The following is a 20,354-nucleotide window of genomic DNA, read 5'->3' as shown; positions in this document are numbered from 1 at the left end:
AGCACTGAACGTCCTCAGTAAGAAAGGCATCATGCCACAGGCCCTGTCCCTGGGTCGCAGCGGGCAACCTCCCGTATCCCTGCATCCAGGGGCTTGCAGGCCTGAACTCCAGGGAACTACTGTGGCCTCCTGAGAAGTGACCAACTTCCAGGAAGAGCGCCCGTTCCTTCCTCTCCTGAATCTAACATAACCCTCGTGATCTTCGACAACATGGAGAACTCAAATTCCCATCAGACTGTTTGAATATTGCCCTCCTTCGCTCGTGATGAATCTTTCCAAGAGGGTGCTGGAAACAAACAGAAGAGCTGGCCACAGAATAAAGCAATTTATTGCAATTAAATGATCCAATGTGACCTACTGAAAATAAATAGCTACATTACAAAATTTTCCATGTAAAAATTCTAAGCTGCTGCAATCTTCTTTAGTCTGAGGCTTACTGCATTTTGTCAAGCTCAGAGCAGAGGTTACAGGGTTAGGTGTGCCTGGGCTGTTCTGCAGGGTCCTCTTTCTCCATCTGCAGCAGGTCCCTCTCGGTGAGGAGCTCTGAGGACACTTCTGTGTAGAGATGGTCCCAGTCCCAGCTGACATCATCCTGCCAAGGGGGGTATCACTGGGTAAGACAAAGAAAGGCCTTTCCCCTCAATTGTGGTTAACTTCGCACACCCACCCAGGCCTGGGGGAGGCACAGGCCAGCCTGGGGAGCTGGCTGGTTACTGAGCTGAAAGTGAGGAGCTGATGCTGCTACTGTACCTCTCGAACTTCATGCTCTGGAGCCAGGACTTTAGTGAGAAGCTTCAGGTCAATCTCACCATCCTGCAAATACAAAAAAAGCCAGGTTGGGCACCTTGAGGGCTTTCACACAACCATCTTTTGCAAAGTAAGGAGGATCAGTTTGTGTGTGTTAGAACTTCCTGAACTGAGAGACCTGCAGAAATGGCTTAATAAGAGCAAAAACATGAATGAACCACACGGCCGCTGAGACATGAGAGAAGGCTACAACTTCCAACATGCTAGGCATGCATTGGGGAGGGCAGAGCATGACAGCAGCATATCCACAGGGACAGAGGGAAAGTGGGTGGCATCAGATGCTAAGTGGGCAGCCATGGAAGCAGGTGGGAGCCCGGCACTGGGAAACATTAGAATAAGTTGGGTCCAGAGATGACGCCTGAGAACAACACCTCCAGTGAAGGCAGTGCGCCCAGACAACTTCAGGGGCCATGGAGGACATGCTGTGCAGCTCTGGAGGGACTGAGAAATCTCTGGATGCTACCTGGAGCCTGCCCCTTTATGCAGAGCCGTTCCACTCACCAAAGTCTGAAAGGCTGAATACTTCATGAGGTCATTGTCCAGGTCACGGTAGGTCATCACCCGGTTTACCTGGATGCTGAAGGAAAGAAAGCATGAGGAGGAACCACAGACAGAACCAGTTCCAGGAGTGCTGCTGGGCCACTGTCCCCAGAGCCTTCAGTGGCTGGGGATGACCAGAATGTGAACAAAATATGTTAACAAAATGGGGACCCTGGGATGGAGCCCATCACAAGAAAGATCTGGATCTACATTGGGGGGCAGCAAAGGTCCACTGTAGATGATATTTGGAGAGTATTAATTCATATGTTCTCTGCCTCCCCACCAACTTCATACCTAATTTAACCTACCTAGGAGGGGCTGCCACCTGCAAAACAAATTCTTCTTCCTGTACTTCTTCCAGATCCGGAATAACAGGAATATCTGCAATGAGAGGTGGAGGCAAAACTGTCCACAGCATGAATAGGAATCTTGCCTGCTTCTCCACTGATTACTTGTTCACCTTCCACACGCCAGCCATGGGCCACTGGCTGGGGGGTAAACGGACACTCGGTCTGGGGCTGTGGCACCAAACTAGGGGCGCACATTGGTATCAAAGGCAGAGCTTCAACAATTTCTGAGTCCCAATCCTTACCCTACAGCCTGCTGAAAGAGAGCTTCCTGGGTGAGATTTCAGGCATCTCTATTTTTTCCTAAGATCTCTTCAGTGATTCTGATGTATGTGCCAGGTTAGAAGCCATTGGAGTGGATCTCCAAGGAGTAATGTAAAGATACGAGAAGAGACCTCCAGACAGCACCTAGGGAAGGACTTATATTAGAGCAGAGGAAGAAAGAGGAACCGATGAATGAGCTGGCATGGTCAGAGACAGAGCAACTGAGAATGTGTAGTGTCACAAAGTGGAAGTCACTATGTATTAGCCCATTTTGTGTTGCTATAATAGAAATACCTGAGACTGGGTAATTTATAAAGAACAGAGGTTTACTTGGCTTACGATTCTGGGACAGCTGCATCTGGCATGGGCCTCAGGCTGCTTCTATTCATGGTGGAAAGTGGCAGCAGACAGCGGGTACAAGCAGATCACATGGCGAGAGGACGCAAGAGAGACAGAGAGGAGGTGCCAGGGTTCTATAAACAACCAGCTCTCGCAGGAACTAATAGAGCAAGAACTCACTGAGGCCCCCTCCCCCAGGGAGAGCATTAATCCATTCAAGAGGGATCCGCCCCCATGACTCAATCAGTTTCCAACACTGCCACATTGCGGATCAAATTTCCACATGAGTTTTGGAGGGGGCAACACATCCAAACTCCATCACACTATGAGTGCCACCTCCTCATGACCCAGATCTGTCTGTGTTAGCTCCAGAGGGCAATCGTCATGGCCCTTAGCCTGCACCGAAGTCCCTCACACCTAATGGTATAACCTGGCTCCCCAACACTGTATCAGAGGTCAGAGTCTCCACTTACCAGGTCTAATATAATAAACAATGCTGATTCTAAGGATCACATTTTTCTTACTGTCTCATGGAGATTTTCCTTCTCTGAAACTCCAGCACAATTACAGACATATGAGGAGGCACGAGGGCGTTTCTTTCATCAATCTAACAAAGTCATGCAAACAGAGACACTGAGAAAGAACATATCACTTAATTGTGGGAACTTGCTTAAGTGACCAAAAATTGTCCATCTTCTCCTGGGAACAACCTAACACTCTGAAGAAACATTTCCTTCTCCAAATGGGGTTCTGATTTAACCAATCAGAGCAAAAAGAAGAGATGGGGAAGGAAAAAAGGACAAGTGGAGTGAGACAGTCCAGAAATTCCTAAATCAACTGCAAACACTTAAAGAAGGAAAAATCCCAGAGAGGAGAGACTAGTGAAGAACCCCTTCATATTTGCTTCCATGGATTGTACTCAAATTTATTTTTAAAAGAAGCACAAAATCATTCCAAGAACAGCTGGAAAGACCCTTGCCACTTTCAGGCTATTCATTATTTAGACGTTGCTATTGCTCTAGTCAAGACAAGCCAGAGGATATAAATGTCAGTTCTGAGCCTGGTGTCTTTATTATTACTTCCGACTGTGGAGTCACAGATGTTGTACCTGGAAAAAGAGAGAGTATGCAAGGGAGAGACAGAGACACAGAAAGTGAGACAGAAAGAGACAGGCAGAGAAAGAAAGTGATAAAAAGAGTGAAAGGGATAAAAATAAAAAGAAATTGTTGATAAGGGAAATAAAGAAGAGACACATACACCACCCCCAAAATAATGAACCACATTCAGCAAATCCTGTATCTAGAAAGAAGCTGTTCAAAGCTCGGATTATCTCTCTCTTTCCTGCTAGAGAATTAGAGAAGGAATTTTCTAAGATTCTATTTCTCACGCTATTAGAAAGTTGGCTCTCTTGTTCACTCTCGCCCTGAATGATTAATACAGTCCATCGTGCAGGCTGCTGACAGTGCCGTGCTCTGAGCCCAGGGCGAGCGGGCCTCCCAGGCTGGTGAGACTGCACAGGCCCAGCAGACAGACAGGGAGGAAGCTGGCCATGCCACGTGCCATCGGCAGTGTGACAGTTTTGGAGTGCGCCAGTTAGTTGCTCCTGGCTCTTCTCGGGTGTGGAGTCCAGCCTGAGATGAATATTCAGAAGTTGGTAAGAAAATGCCCCATGCTGAGTTTAGGGCTCAGGCCGGGGTCTTCCCAAACTCCCCTTTCCTTCCACAACTCTAGCATTTGGGTCCTGTCAACTCTGCCCAGCTCCTCCGAGCTCTGAGGAACCGCACTTCTGCCCAATGTCCACACTTACTCCCCGTGGGCTTCCCTCTTCATCCCCACCTCCCTCCTCCAAATGTGCACAAAAGAGTGTGGGGCTGGCCCATCTGTGACAGAGCAGAGGTCAGCTCGGGCCTTGGCAAAGGGGCTGCTCAAAATGGCACTGGTGGGGCTGGCCACACAGTGGGATTTCTCTCTAATTGGAAGCTTGGTGCCCAGCAGAACCTGGTGAACTGCCTGAGTGGGACAGAGCCAGCGATGACAGCCAGGCCAAGGCAAGCTGGAACTCTGGTGCAGTAACAGCTTGAGCCATCGCAGCAGAGGCAGGCCATCCAACTCCCGGCCCCCAGTGGAACAGGTGGCTGTGGAGCAGATTTTGGGCAAACTTCAAAGAACTTCACAATTCTACAGTTTCTGATTTACAATCACAGACAAGTACTTGCTCATGTGTACATAATATGTTCTGGGGAGTTTTTTTTCTCTTTCTCTCCATCCCCCCTCCCCACCCCCCTCTCTCACACATACCATGAACAAATATAGAAAAAAGAAAATGGACTTCGGCAATCTGCTTCTTTACAGAATGACCTCCAAGGAATGACTGGCCCTGCCACCAGTCAGAGACAGCAACTTGACCCGCAAATGTGGACTGGAGAGCCAGGCTGATTCAGGTTGTGAAGTTTAACACACAAAGCACATGATTTTAACAGAGACAACGGAGGAATACCATATTTTAAAAAGTGCAATAACTACGTTTATTTTATTCTTGTTCTCTTCTATGCTGCTAATAACAAGGACATTAGCAACAGCAGTGAGGTAAGTAAAGCATAGGGTACAGGTCCTGTTCAGTGCCAAGAACGTAGGCTCTGAAGGAAGGATAGCCAGTTTTGAATCCTGGCTCCACCACGTACTAGCTGTGTGACTTTATCCTCTCTGTGCCTCAGTTTCTTCAGCTGTAAAATGAAGATCATCACTATGCCCATCTCCTATGGTTGGTGTAACTATTAAGTGCAATAATCTTTATACTAAGCACTGTGCTCAGTACAAAAGAAGTATTCAATAACTACTCTCATTCATTTAGCAGATACTGTAATATTGAGCATATATAGAAACTATAAGGCTCTACCTTCATTTTCTCATTTAATCCTGCCCAGTGATGACCATTTGTCAGAAGAGAACACTGAGGCTAAGCAAAATTGAGCAGCCTGCATGAGGTGAAACCATTAACAACGAACAGAGCCAGACTTCCAACTCCAATGTGGCTGCCACTCCTGAGCTCATCTGCACCCCACCCGTGCTTTCCTTTCAAACGGAAAATGCCTTAAAGACACCCCCTCCTATAGTGAGGGCTCAGACAACCGCCTACAGTTGGGACATCTTTTACTTTGCCTGAGACTTACGGTACTCTGTTCTTGGATATTTCTCTTGATTCCAATAACTATAAATAAGTGAAGTCCTCTCCCTCACCATATGCCCCGACTTGCTACTTCCCTACAGAGCCAAATGGCACAGAATGGAAAAAGTGCACCCAGGCAAGAGCCCCAGAGACTCTATCCCAGGTCTTATTAAATGAGCCCCAAGGAGGAGGTGGCTGGGCACCCTGAACAGCCCTAGAAAAGGGGCAGGTGAGGCAAGAGAACTGTGAGGCCACGGTGTCCTGGGAGTCAAAACCCTAATCTTTCATCTCAGTCCCCCACAGGCAATGCCATTTTCACACAGAGCATATGCTGCTCTCTGCCCGAGCTCGGACTCCTTAAAGAGTCCTCCCTGGTCTTGTGTGCGTGCTCCCTGCCTCTATGTCAGCTATCTCTGAGCTGTTCACCCTGCTTCTCTGCCCCACGTGGTGCCCAGTTAGCCACGATGGGGAGAAACTCCCTTCGTCCACTTGGTTGTTCATTCATTTATCCGGGGAATATTGACTGATCACCTACTATGTGAAAGGTGCCATGCTAGGTGGTACCAGTACCAACAGCAACAAAACAGACATGGTCCCAGACTTCATGAAGCACCAGCCTGGTAGAGGACATTGAATAAACATATTGCTTACAAATCAAAATGCATACTGGGAAGGAAACTAACTGAATTCCATGGCAGAAAATAACAGGGAGACCTAGTTGTTTTATTTCTCTTAAGTAAAAATAACATTGTAAGTGGTAATAAATTCAAACTCCATAGAAAAGTTTAAAATGAAAAAGTTCCCTTCCTTCTACGAGACCTAGTTATCTCTCTATCTGTAATCACTGTTAACAATTTCTTATATATATTTACTGAAAAGAATTTATGCAAACCACAGCACATACATCCTTTTAAAATGTTTGCAAATGGGATCACATTACATATACATTATTCTACAACTTGCTTTTATCTTTCCTTATCAATATATAGATGTATCTTATTCTTTTAAATGACCATCTAGTATTCTACTGCACAGATGCTCCATGATGCATTTAATCCAGTCCAGAGAGGATTTAATTTTGGGGGGGTGGGGTGAGGAGTTAGGAAGGTCTCTGTGAATTCGGGACAGTGCAGCTGAAAGCTGAAGGAGAAGCAGATTAAGCCAGGCAGGCGACTTCATGTGCAAACCTGCTAGGAAAGAAACATAACTTGCAACATTGAAGGCAGGCCAGTGTGGTGTGAGTGTAGGGCCCAGGAGAGAGGGGCACAGGGTGAGGCAGGAGAGAGGGTGCTGGGTGCCAGGTGAGGAAGTCCTCACATCAACCAGCCAGGAAACACATACTGGGTGTCTTCCATGTGCAAGACCCCTTCTGAGGCATGTTATGGCAACACCAAGGTGTACCAAGCAAGGCAAAGTTGCAAAGGGAGGTTCCATAGAAAAAGATAATAAATCGAAGAATAAGGAAAATGCATGTTCCTTCCTTGGTGAATCACCTCTGAGTCCAACAGGCAGAACTGAGAGCTTCCTACTTTGCCCATTCCCCAACAATTTATTCCTGGCCACGGGGTGGACCTCACTACCTTGTAGGAGGAAGAGTACATGAAATTCATCCCAAGTCTGTCACCTAGATGGTGAGCTAGCTGAGGGCAAAGAACACATCCAGACACTTCTGCATTCCCAAGGACTGGAAAAATAAAGAATAACTGAACAGAACTGAATCAATAGATGCCCTTCAAATCTGAAAGTCACACACATGAAGAGCCCTGTCAATCTTCTCTACATTGTTGCAATTCTAGCATAAGCGATATCGAGTCCTGAAGTTGCCTTAGTAGGATACATTCCACAAGAACAACCAAGAGTAATCTTTGGATACTTACTGGATTAGATAACGTCATAGCAAAGGCTTTTACCTCAACTGAAAGCTGCAAGACCTGCTGGGAAAGGCCCATGCATACACAAGAAACAGTGGATGAGTAGGGACAAAGTCTCAGAGGAAGAGTCATTCAAATGGGGTTCAATATGAAGGATCTGGCTTCTGTCCTGAGGCTGGGTCACACTGCTCTTCACCAATCTCCACATTCTGGAAGCTCCTAACAGAGTCCTCTTAATACACAGCAACAGCAGTAAGCATTTATTTCAAAAAGAGAGATCACCAAATGGGAAACTCATTTTGATACTAGAACACTAGTCTGCTGCCATCTGAGAGCTCCACCCAACAAACAACTACCAGATGAAACCACAGAAATGAATGAGTGGTGCCTAAATAAATAATAGAAATGTACGGGAACACCAATAGATCAATTACAACTGGTTTCAAAGACGTGAGAAGCTGCCATTTGCCCTGAAATATTCATTATGGATAACATTATCATATGTGCACTCTAAAATACTAACTACCTAGCAAAGTCCCAGAGGGATCCTTCTCAGCTCCCATGACCCGACGGTAAAAAGCCTACCTGCCTCTTCCAATGAAGCCAGCCCCAAATCTCTGCATTTTGTGATAGCCTACATTCAGATCCAGCTGCTTTTTGCTTCTTTGGGTACCACTAGAACAGAAAGTGATTTCTTAGACTGAGCTCATCTCAGCTTGCAATGAGTATACCCCAAGCATTACTCAGGGTCTTCACCTGGAACGTAAATCTCAGTCCTGCAGTAAGGACAGAACAAAGGAAGCAGCCCAGCCTGGCCCCTGGGTCCCATCCAGGCAAAGATGTTTCGGGCAGGAGCCCCCTCCTCTCTGTATCCCTTTAGGTTCGACTCTTTGCTGATTTTCTTGGTTGGAGATTTCTGAATGGAATCCCCTGGTCGTGTCCAGAAGCACTTCTACAGAGCTACATAAAACTTCTTCTGTACTCCAGCACTTTCTCACCTTGACACCTTAGTAAATGATACAAGTGGTTGACATATCTTACCAAGTTTCTCAGGGAGCTTACTGACAACATCCACCCCTCCCTCTTCACCTACTGAGCTCCCAATGGCTAATGCCCTGCTTGTTATACACAGTGTCTTCCCAAACTTTTCTCTTACTCAATGCCCTGGTCACTGCAGAGCTCTCATGGGCTACTAAGGGCTCACATACACCATTCACAGCGAAGTTCAGCAACCAATTTGCATGAAGGGGATCTGGACACGCTGCTTAAGAATACCCCAATAAAAGCAGTCTGGACAAACCCCTAATTCTGTGCCAAAGTCCACAGAAAGCAGCAGAGCTCACAAGTGAAAGAAAACAATGTCCATGTTTTTAGGAGATGGCAACTTTAACCGGAGATCATTATAATTTTTCTCTGCAGCTGCAAAACTTTGTTTTACTGAATGCTTTTACCTTCTGCATCACGTATGGGGAATTTTAAACAGGCAAATGGAAGAAGGTCTGATTGAAGATGAAGTTAAGTGAAAGAAATTGGTCTCATTTAGCACATGACAGGATTCATCTGTGTTCCCAAGTCCACTGAGGTGGCATCATGGGCGTTTCATATTCATGAGCTGCTGCGACACTATGTCCCCTCATTTACAAAGAGCCGTGTTCAGCAAATTCTGTCCCTGTGGACACTCCGTGCATTTCATGGTCTTGTCAGAGAGACATCAAACGCTCCAGTAACCAAATACCAGAAAATGGCTTTAATTAGTGGATCTCAATCGTATAAATAGTTTTTTTTCTAAGTGAAAAAATGGAGAATTTTTTAAAAAGGAAAAGAAAAGGGGAAAGCAGTAGGCAACAGGCTTCAAACACCCGAAGGAACAAGGGAAAGATAGAGGTGGTCTCAGAGGAGCTCCTGAGCGGTCCCCTGCACTCCCGGAATCAGGGGACAAGGGCCATAAACACGTCTCCAGGTCCCTGGCCGGTCTGCTTTGTGAAGACTTGTCCCTTGTGATTTCAACTGATTAAAGCTGGGTCCAGGCTGCACTCGATACTGGCAGGTGAGGAGAAAAGAGGCTGAAAACTGCGGTGGTGGCTAGAGAGCTGTGCTGCCAGTGCTGCTGCAAAAACCAGGCCTGACCACGAGGGAAATGCACAGCCCCAAACACAGAGCGGTCAGGGGCCGTGGACAAGCAGGTCCCCGAGGCGTGCCATGGGACACAGGGAAAAGGTGCCCGGTCCTACAGTGCCAGTTTGGGGTGGTTTTTTTTTCACCTGTGGCCCATATGCTGAAATGCCTCCGTGCTCCTGCCAAACTGAATATCTCCTAATGCTGCTGGGGAAGAGATCACAGGCCTTAAGAGGAGGAAGATCAAAGTAGCTGACTGTTTCTCCCAGTCCCCAAGCTGTGACAACTCTCCTGGCTGACAATGGGTTGGAGAGAAAGGTTTGGACTAATATTGGCTGCTGAGATAAGCCAGGCCTCGGCACAGTTGGGTTCTGGCTGGATCAGCAGCAGGGAAGGGGTTTGCTAAGAGTGGTGATTCAGCTCCCGGTATGCTATGGTGTGTGACATCCTGGCCTAATCATATGACCCACAGAGGACAGCAGTGCCTTTCTGAAGGAGCCATGAGAGCAACACCCCAGGACATTTCCCCATCACCCCTCAAGTCCACCGAAGGGTATACCAGAATCTGTACTGGCAATGCAAAGGGTCTCAAACCAGGAGGGAGCCTCACAAGCAATCCCAAGGGGGTGCCCATGAGACATGAAGGGCCAGTCCTGAGAGGTTCCCAGTGTCACCTCTGGGTGACCTCTAGGGAACATCATACCCCTGGTTCCTGACAACGGAAGGAAACAAAGAACAATGTCCCTCTGACTGCTCTCTCAGAGCCTCATGGCGGTTCCAGCTTTCATGTGTAGAGATGTGTTAAGGACAAGGAGGGATAAAGGACTTAAACGTAACGAAGGAATAGAGTGGCTGGAAGGAATGGAAACCGAGGAACTCTCCACTCTCTTCAATAAGGCCCAAGATGAGTGATCTGGTATTAATGTGACAGAGAGAGGCCTTCTCAGAGCCGCCTGTAGAGATATGTTAGAAACCAGACATATCTGATTCTATTTCATCCTCTGCATGTTATGCTGAAAAAAACAAGACAAACTACACTGCTTTTATTCTAAATCCTTAGGTTTTGTATTTTTCCTTATATATATTTATTAAAAAATGTTCCTTTGATTGGTGCCACCCGTGACACCCCCACATACAAAACACTTCTGAACGGTTCCCTCCGCACAAGGCCACTGCTGGTGACAGCCAGCTGGTTTTGATCACAGCCACTCCGAATCGGATTTTCATAAGATAGATGAGGAGTCTTACTGCTGCTTGCTCTCTTATCAGATGAGAAACAGAGGGGGAGGGGGGAACGGGTCCTGAGGGAACAGCGGGACAATCAAGAGCTGCGTGGTTCTTTCTCTGTCCCTCCGCTGCTGCAATTTTCAAAGGAGTTTGCCTTGGGCACTTTTAAATGATGGTGTCTCAATTCTGTAATCATCTTTCAAGAGCTTTCTCTTAGAGGGTCTTTTAGGTAAACCTAGTCCGTCAACCACACTTATGGACTCAGGAATCACATTGGTGTCCTCCTGCATGTGTGTACATAGACGAGTGCACACATGCACACACACACAAACATACACTCTGAACACCTGTGAAGTTTTAGGAAGCAGATAGAATCTAAAGCAAGAAAGGAAGACCGCCATTTGGCATCAAGTTTGCCTCCTGCTAGGGTAAGAGAATGCCCGATTACCTCTTCCCCAGATTTCTGCCATACCTAGGTTCTGCTGCCCCAGGTCCTTCTTTAGAAACTCATCTCCACGTGTGATGTGTCAGAAGGAAAAGACTTCTCAACTTAGGGCTAAGTGCTGTCCTGAGTCCAACCTCAGATACACAAACATGCCTGTTCCTTCCCATCTCACCTAAGTGACAGCTGGCTGTCAGCCTTCAAACTGAGAAAGGAACCATAGCCATCTATTTAGGAGAAAATGAAGTCACCATTCACCCCAGGCCACATCTTGCTGTGTTTTTGGTTACAAAGACTATTTTGGAAAAACTCTACAACTACACCTCTCTTTTGTCACTGCAGAGAACATCATGCCTTTTCTTTACACAGCCCCCATCATTTGAAAGAGACATCCTACAACACCGAGCCTCCATTTCTTTCTGGTCAAAGAAGAATCTAAGTAGTCTACGATCTCTCTAGGACTGTCTGCATTTAGGTCCTCTCACTACTCACACCCCTTATTCACCCATTCCCTTCACAATCGTGTGGAGAAGTGCCTGTTCCTCTCCCTGAAAGCTGGAACACTGCTTACAGCCACATCTGGAACCATCTCACAAAACTAAATGGGATTGGCTTTGTCACATCCTGATCCTGTCTTCTGTATTCAACTGGGACAGAGTCCAAGCAGTTACAGAATAAATACCCTGATCTCTATAATGATTCCAGGGAGATTTAACTCTCTTACTTTTGTCAATGCTTAATGTTGGATGATTTGCTATTAATCACATTCCCCCAAACAGACTACAGCACGATAGAATGCTGATGGAACTTTCTCTCTGTGTTCCTGGAGGAAGGTAATTCTACCTGCTTTGTTTAAAACACACACGCACGCATGGCATAAGACTTTCATTTTCATTCTTCCCATTCTGCCTCTTCAGATGGGGACATGCGAGGAAGCTGCTCACGTGAACAATGAAAATGGAACCACAGAGAGGTTAACGTCAACCATGTTTTGGGCAGAGATGTTTGTGATGGTAGCTTGGAAAGCACTCTGTCTGGCTCTGCCAATGCAGCAAGAGAGCTAGTCAAGGCTCTGGGCTATGCGTTGCAGCTGCACCAGGATAAGGAAGACTGAGTTGACAGAGAACAACAGCTAAAATCTGCTCCAAGCCTAACTCAGTTCCCCAAACCTTCCCTGACATTCTGCCTTTTGTCAGGGAGAGAAGAATACAGCCAAACCAGTCTCAACTATGTTTGCAGAGGCAGGGAGGTGCAAACATCTCTCCACCCCATCAACTCCTGGAAGCCTGCTCCATGATGGCACATGCTTTTCCTAGGGTAGGGTCCTGGGACCTTGAATCACCTACTGCGAAAACCAAAACCAAGTAAAAACAACTTCTCTTCTGCATTAAAGAAACTTCTGGGAAGTTCCATGCAACTTCTCTGGTGTCTCACTCACTCTGGGGACCAGCTCTGGCCAAACCCACACCAGGGAGTACAGAAGTCAGCCCCTGTGGCCTCAAGGGTGTATATCTACTAGAGTTCATTTTTTTCCGGCTGCCAGGAATATGGCTTTAACTGCCTGCCTAGGAAGAACTACATTCAAATTCTTGGTCCACAGAGTTGGATGCACCATTAGGAATCAGAAAATCCGGGTCCCAGATCTGCCCCTAATTTGCTGATGTTATGCAATTACTTGTCAACTCTGGTCCTAAGTTTCCTTTATTATCAAAATGAGGTCTCCAAAGACATCCTTATTCTGGGGTGTCAATTGTAATATATCTATGAGATTAAAAAAAAACAAAAACCTTCCTGTCAGATTTGCTTATGGCAGAGTCTTTCCAAATGTTTCACAGTCACAGTCATGGCCTGCAAATAAAGTACATCACCTCTTTTGTTTAGAATCACTATAATACAAATTCATTTTCTATAATGCAATTAACCTGCACAGACTCTTATCTCTGGTCCCATATGACCTCAGCTCAGCATTCACACATGATCTGGGGCACCACTGACTGGGGCCCTTGTATATTCCATGCAGTCTTTCCAGTTTCCCCTGTCTCTGTGGTACCAACTTGTTTCTTCGGCTGCGTTTCAACGAGGCAGGCTGTCATGAGAATAATACACATAGCACTTCATGGTTTGGGTACTCGGGTCTCACCAGCCTCCCAAACTCCCCAGTACTCAGATCACAATCTGTACAACCTTCTTCTCACCTTATAGTAGGTTCTCGTCTCTGGAGGACTCAGCATAGGCATAAGAATTCATTACGTAAAGGTAATCTCAATGGATATGACGGAAAAGAAAGCATAACAAGAAAGAGAGGAATGGTCAAACCTGAAGATTCTGCTTCATGTCTCAAGAGCTGTAAAGACCTGGTCTCTTTGCCTTTTCTCTATCCAGCCCAGGGACTGTTGTAGACGAGACTTCACTGTGAGAGGACCAGCAGAGCTGCGGACATGGGCCAACGGGTGAATCTGAGAACCAGGACAGGAAAGCAAATGTGCAACAGGATGCTGGAAAATGAGACTTGCCTAAAACTGTCAAAGCAAACACGAGGAGGGTAACGACAGCAGAGGCATCAGGAGTCACAAGACCACACCTGAAACCCGGCTCCACCGCTTACTAGAGGTGGAGCAGCTTGCACTGGCTCTGAAGAGCCACTTGCTAAGTGTTCTAAATGTTTAGAAGTTTTGCACACAGGTTGTCAAACATAAATGTCATTAAACTATAGACCCTTATAATAAAATAAATTATATTAAAACAAGGGTAATAAACACACAAAACTCACCACTTCCTACATTTTACTCTATCTATGCTCTCAGAATGACTGACGTGTAATGTACCGACATGGCAGAAATACCATATAACAATGTACTGTGGCCGTCTCTTTCCAACCCTGTGGTCAGCAATGTCATGTTGGTAGCCTGACACCAGCCATGGGGGTATAGTTACACCATAGAAATGAGCAAACACTACAGTCAGGACTTTTTTTTCCCTAGAGAGCTGGTTGTTAAATTTTAGCAGCACATCATTGCTTATTAGCCATGTGACCTTGGTGAGTTATTTAACTTCACGATAGTTCAGTTTCCTCCTCTCTAACATGGTGATGATCACTGAGTCTCCTCAGAATTGTTGTGAGGATTAACTGAAGTCCTGCAAGTAAAGCAGTTAGCATCGTGCCTGGCTCATGGTAAACACTTACAAACATTAATTAGCAATATCACTTCCTACAAGAATGACTTCTTTTTCAAATTTCTTACCCCAAATCCTATAAACAGAATAAGGCTTAACAAAGCACAGAGATAAAAGAGAGGGCAGCTTAATCCTTGGACCAATGAATTCCAGTCCACCTCACCCCTGACCCAGTTCCTGCTACGGATATGGAGTTCCTGTGTTATGGAAGGCGAGGGAGGCCTGAGTTTAGAAAGACCTTACTGTCTAGTCCCAGTAACTTTGAACTTAGAAAAACAAATTGATTTTAAGAAGCGTTACTTACTAAAACACCAGTCATAGTTATAATGGTTTAAAAAAAATTAGGGAGGCAAAGGAAGCAGGTTTAGGAACCACTAGGAAGTCTCATATGCTGCATTAGGCTTAAGGAAGGAATGCCAGCATAATGGAACATTCTTACTAAGTGAGGATGAAATTGAGCCATCGGGGTTCCAATTGATCAGTTCTTACAGGATTCTTTCCACTTTTTCTCTGTGACAAAGCTGTTTAGGCTCACATGACTCTGCTGCTTGCAGGAGAATGTTTGAGGATATGGTACAAGGATTAAGCAAGGAATAAGAAAGAGCCCAGAAGAGAGTTAGAAATCCCAGAGACAGAGATGAACAGAGAGGGAGGGACACAGCGGGGGGCGGGCAATGGTGCGACAGTCCTCTACAGATAGCATTGTTCTAATTCCACTGACAGCCTAGCATCTCACACCTCTTCAGCCTCATTGCTTGGCAGTGTTCAACCACTTTTACCTATTTTCCCTGTTGACATGGATAGAAAATTGAGCAATTACGCTTAAATTCGGAGCTCTCAGATCATCCAGATTGCTACACTTGCTGAATTAAGTTCCCATTCGCCCCTGGCTAGAAGTGGCTCAATTCAGCTTGTCCTTTAGGAATTAAACACTTTTTCGTTGGCCGGAAGGATTTATTATTGCTAAGATTTTGAGGTATTCAATGCTGTCAAAAGTGGACCTCGGGATGCACAGTGGCACAGCCTTTTCCAGTGGGGATGAAGCTTGCCCGAGAGCTGGGAGCTGCAATTCTAGCCACAGTCCTGGGTATGCTAAAATGCAATGGATCGACACAAGAAAGATCTCTTTTTTTTTTTTAACCTCCTATTTCCAGAGACTTTCCCCTTTTTTTAAGACATATTTTGGAGCTCACAAATTCTTTTCTCAGTTGAGTTTTGCTCTGAGATTAAACTATTTGAAAGTTGAATCCACATCTAACTGTATATTCAGAGATGATTTCTACCTGAATATTCTTCGTCTTTTTTTACAGATAAATAATTTTTTTTTTTGGTGCTAGCCAGTACGGGGATCCAAACCCTTGACCTTGGTGTTATCAGCACCATGCTCTAATGAGCAAGCTAACCAGCCGGCCCCAAGAATCTCTTTTCTCCCATTTGTGTGCTTTTCAATGTTCATCTTTAAAGTTCCCTATCCTATCCAGTTTATTTTCTTGGAGCTAGATTTTAGAGCTGGAGGAAACTAACCAGGCCTGGAAGAGATGAGAGAGGCATCATGCCTTTGCACTGGCTGTTTCCTCTCCTCTACCAGGAGTTTCCCTCACAACCCCCAACTTCCTCTCTCTTTCCTGGCAACTTCTACTCTTCCTTCAAGTTGAAGTTTAAAACTTCTTTGGAGTGGCCTTCCCTCTCACCCAGCCCAAATCAGCTCTCCACATTATTCTCTCACATAGCACCCTGCACTCTTACTTCAGGGGACTAGATCACAAAGTGTCCTTGCTTATTTAGTTGAAAGATTATTTGTTTAATCTCTATGTCCCCAACTACATTGTAAGCTGTTCGAGGGTGAGTACAATGAATGTTTTGTTCACCATCGTGTCCCCAGTGCCCAGCCCCATGCATCACATCCAACATAGTAGTATTCAACAGATGGTTGTTAAGTGAATGACTGAATGAATGACTTGCCCAAAGTCACTTGTAGAGACTGAGTTCAATCCTATTCTAGATCTGATATTTCTTCTCTAACATGATACAACCATCCATGGCAGAAGAAGTCTAAAGGCCTCATAAGGGCAAACCAGAAACTTGATTCCAAGAATAAGAATGAATGATTATGCTACTGAAGGATGGTCATCTAAATAGAAGAAATCAGTTTTTCCATTCTGCAAGTTTGGGCTCCTGAGGTCATCTGGGGACTCTGGCTGTCCATCATCCTCCAGCTATTCTGCATAATCATAAATATCAACTTTCCTGAAGCATTGTGTCAGCTATAGCTGTGAGTGATTCTACCTAGAACCAGCAGATTGGGTGACTGGCAATCTTCATGACTTCATCAAAGGCAAAGTTTATGTGGGGAGGCTTAATATCTGTAGTTGAGAAGGGACCAGCTTCTCTGGGTACCGTGCATTCCTTATTCATTCTCCATTTGGATTCTCTCCTTACACCGGACATCTTACCTTGGGAGGCCTTTCACATCCTTTTCTAGTTAACCAAATCCTATTCATCCTTCAGGAATCAGAACAAGTTCTTCCTTCTTCCTGGAGTGCTCCCAGCCTATAGAAATAGCTTCCTCTTCTGAACTCACGGCCATTAATGAGATGGACCACTGATGTAGCCACAACCACCTGCACCTTTGCCATTCATTACACTGCCGTCTTAGCGAGTGACCTCTTGTAGTGGTTGGTGTCTTTTATATTTTGTCTCCCCACCAAAGCCCTGTGCTCCTTAAGAGCAGAGCCCCCCAAGGTCTTATGAAGGATTTGCAAATCAGTTTCCAGAGGCCTAGTCCAACCTGCAGATGCATTTCGTTCTGTTTACAAAGTGTCTAAAAAAAATTTTTTTTTGTCATTTTTAGCAATATGAATTTGAAAACTTTTAGGCTGTGCCACCTCCCCTCTGGGTTCACCACAGGCCCCACCATTCTTACACTTTTGCTGTTTCATGTGTTTATATTATCGGCCTGGCCCCTAGAGGCATCTGAGCTTGTAGCCTGGCCATGGTCTTGCAAACAGTCTCCATGCAGTATATTCTGGATCCCAAAAGCCACCTCTAATTGTCCCTCACTCTCTATTTCTCATTCTGAAAACACACCTAATCTTCAAAGCTCCTCCTTCTTCTATTCTTCTGTTCTCTTCTCTAGGAAGCCTGAGGCATGCATGGAGGCAGGAAGTGCTTCTCTTCTCTCCTTAGGTATCAGGGGCCTGGAAGAGAGAATGCATCTTCCCCAGGGACGAAGGAGCAACATGTACCCAGGGTGATGCGAGGGAGGCTGAATGCTGAGCAATATATCTAGAGAGACAAAGCTCCTGAAAGTTTTCCATGAAAGATAGGGAGGGAAAGAAGAAAGGGAATTTCTCACTAGATCAGAAACTCCTGGAGGGCAAGGACTGTCTCTTCCATCACCATCTCCAGCATCTGGAGCAATACGGGCCATGGGAGGCAATGTATGACAACCTGCTGGCTCTCCTCAAGAAAATCTAACCTCAAAGGCTGGTGGTGGAAGGAAACTATCTACCTGGAGGGTTCCTGACCTTAGATCCTCATTTTTATTCCTTGAAACTCATCTTCTCTTTGGGGATTGCTCATCAATTACCATCCCTACCAAGGGTATGAAAACAATCAGCCACTTTCCAGGTGATAACACTCCTTGCACTGACAACCTCAAAGAAGCTGGATATGATTTTATTAAGGATACCAGCAGGTTTCCTTATAGGTGCCCAAAGATCTGTTTAATGTCACTGCTGAATGAGCATCCATGGATGATTCAGGGGACTCACTCATGAAGTCTCCCCACCCACTGGATATTCTAACTTCAAAAGAACAGCCTTCACTAGCCAACCAAGTAATTCTCTGAGCAAAGATAATTCTAGGAACTAGTTATGTAACATATGGTTCCTCCTCCATAATGGATTCTAAACATTCACATACAGTGAAATGGACTAAGTCGAGTGTGAAGTGTAACATATGAACTGATTTTTCCATTAAAAGACTCAAGCATAACTGCATGGAAAACAGATTTATGCTGGGGAAGAGGCATCCCTCCTAGAAGGTAAAAGCAAGTGCACTCTCTGACAAAAAGGGTTTTATGCTTCAAACCTCAAGGGCCAAAATAAAGGCCAAATCACAAATTTCAGATTCCAAGTTTATGAAGGGGAAAACATACTAGAGGTATTCTCTGCAAACAGGGATCTTTCTTCTTTCTTTCCTTAATGAAATTTTATTAAGCATCCCATCAATCATTCTAGGCACTCTATATTACAAATCTCGACCTGACACTTACAATCAATCAATACAATCCGTGGAGGGAGACACCAACATATCTGAGGGACATACAATTAATTACAGTCCAGAAGCAAAGAATGGGGGCTCTGGGGTCAAGATCTGTATTCAAACCCTGATGCTGCCATTTACTAATGTGTAATCTTGGGCAAAGTTACCTTTCTCTGCCTTAGTCTACTCATCTTTAAAATGGGGATAATGAACAATTCAAACGTCTATCAACAGGTAAACTGGAGTATGTCCATACAATGGAATACTATTCAACAATAAAAATGAATGGGCTAATGACACACACAACAGCCTGGATCAATCTCAAAATCATTACACTGTGTGAAAAAAGCCAGGCACAACAGAGTACCTCCTAATGCAAAATTCTAGAAAATGCAAATGCAAACTACTGTATAGTAACAAAACCCACATGGAGTTGCCAGAGACAGAGGAGAGACAGACCGCAAAGGGGCATGGAGAAACTTTTTGGGGTGATGGGAATGTTCTGTATATTGATTGTGGTGGTGGTTTCATGGGGCATATACATCTGTCAAAACTGAAATTGTGTACTTTAAATGGATGACATTTATTGTATATAAATCAGACCTCAATAAAGTTGATTTAAAAAAAACTTTCTCACCGATTTGTTTTGAGAATTAAATGAGAGAAAATGTAAAACACTAGGCTAGGTAGCTGGCAAACAATAAACGTCTGTTGATAAATGATGATGACAGTGACGTTGGTGGACACTGTGGTAACAGAACAGAGTGTTCTCTTGGGAGTCAGAAGACCAGAGTTCCTCTCTGAGTCCTGCTATTTTGTCTTATAATTTCTAATCTCAGCTTTTAAACATGGCAAATGACAGGTTTGGACGAGATGGCCTACCAGAGTTCCTTCAATCACCACAAATTTGATTCTAAAGTGATGACGTCACAATGGCACAAAACAACCTGCCTTGTACTCACTCCTACGTGCCATTCAGGACTGGCAGGATGCTCACGCTATAAATTATCAGCCTTTACTACACTCTCCCTCACCCAGGTTCAAATCTGAGGCTCCAGAGTCATTGCATTACAATTTCCATGCACACTGCTGCTTAACCACCTAACAGCTTTGTTAATGTCTGGCAGATACCCTGCCTCCTTGAGTCCTCTGGCACATCCTCCTGGATGGTCACCCTGATGTCCTATGCATCCAATGGCTGACAATCTGTGAGAATAGGCAGATCATAAGTGTGGCCAGCAGCCACTAGGCACTGAGCTGCCAGTTTAGCACTGGCAGAAGACACGCTATGTACTTGTCTGAGAAAACAGACTTTGGGAACAGAAATGCAAGATCCCATATTAATACGATCACTGGGAATTATTAGTGAGTGGAGAAGTCTGGCAGCTAAAAGGAGTTTAGTGGGTAGAGCTAAGGAGGATCTGGCAAAAAGGAATGAGCCTGTCAAGATACTGGAAAGCAAATAAAAATGCTAAAGCATGAGGAGAGTATTCTCATAAGCTCTTACTAAATCTTGCTGTATAAAACTGATTTTCTGACGTCTCCTGTTGACTACTCTTCTACCTTAAAACCCCTTTGGAATGAGGCAAGGCAGAAGTACATACAACTTGCATCTTCTCCGGTCCTCAGTCCTTGGCTTCAGCAGCACTACAGCAGGGTTGTCAAACCTTAGCACGCCACATATTCATCTGTATTATTTAAATTAATGCAGATATCTGGGCCTCAGCTCCAGTTTCTGATTTGTGCATGGCCTGGGAATCTGTATCTTAATCATCAACCCAGAACATTTCATAAAT

General features: G+C 45.1%; 1 protein-coding gene across 1 annotated transcript in view; it reads right to left on the bottom strand.

Annotated features, from left to right (window-relative positions):
• Positions 1-308: 308 nt before the first annotated feature.
• The window catches only part of IFT43 (intraflagellar transport 43), a 100,403-nt gene continuing 80,357 nt past the window's right edge, over positions 309-20,354 (bottom strand). Inside the window, exons 5-8 of the mRNA XM_008567073.1 lie at positions 1,656-1,728; positions 1,309-1,384; positions 751-813; positions 309-592 (exon numbers count right to left, since the gene is read on the bottom strand). Coding sequence (XP_008565295.1) covers positions 473-592; positions 751-813; positions 1,309-1,384; positions 1,656-1,728 — 332 coding nt within the window. The 3' untranslated portion in view covers positions 309-472. The remainder of the gene's footprint in view (positions 593-750; positions 814-1,308; positions 1,385-1,655; positions 1,729-20,354) is intronic.

This window comes from Galeopterus variegatus, unplaced genomic scaffold, assembly GCF_000696425.1.
Source record: "Galeopterus variegatus unplaced genomic scaffold, G_variegatus-3.0.2 Scaffold290, whole genome shotgun sequence".
Taxonomy (NCBI): Eukaryota; Metazoa; Chordata; class Mammalia; order Dermoptera; family Cynocephalidae; genus Galeopterus; species Galeopterus variegatus.
The sequence above is the reverse complement of the archived record's forward strand: the minus strand, read 5'-3'. Positions and strand labels throughout refer to the sequence as shown.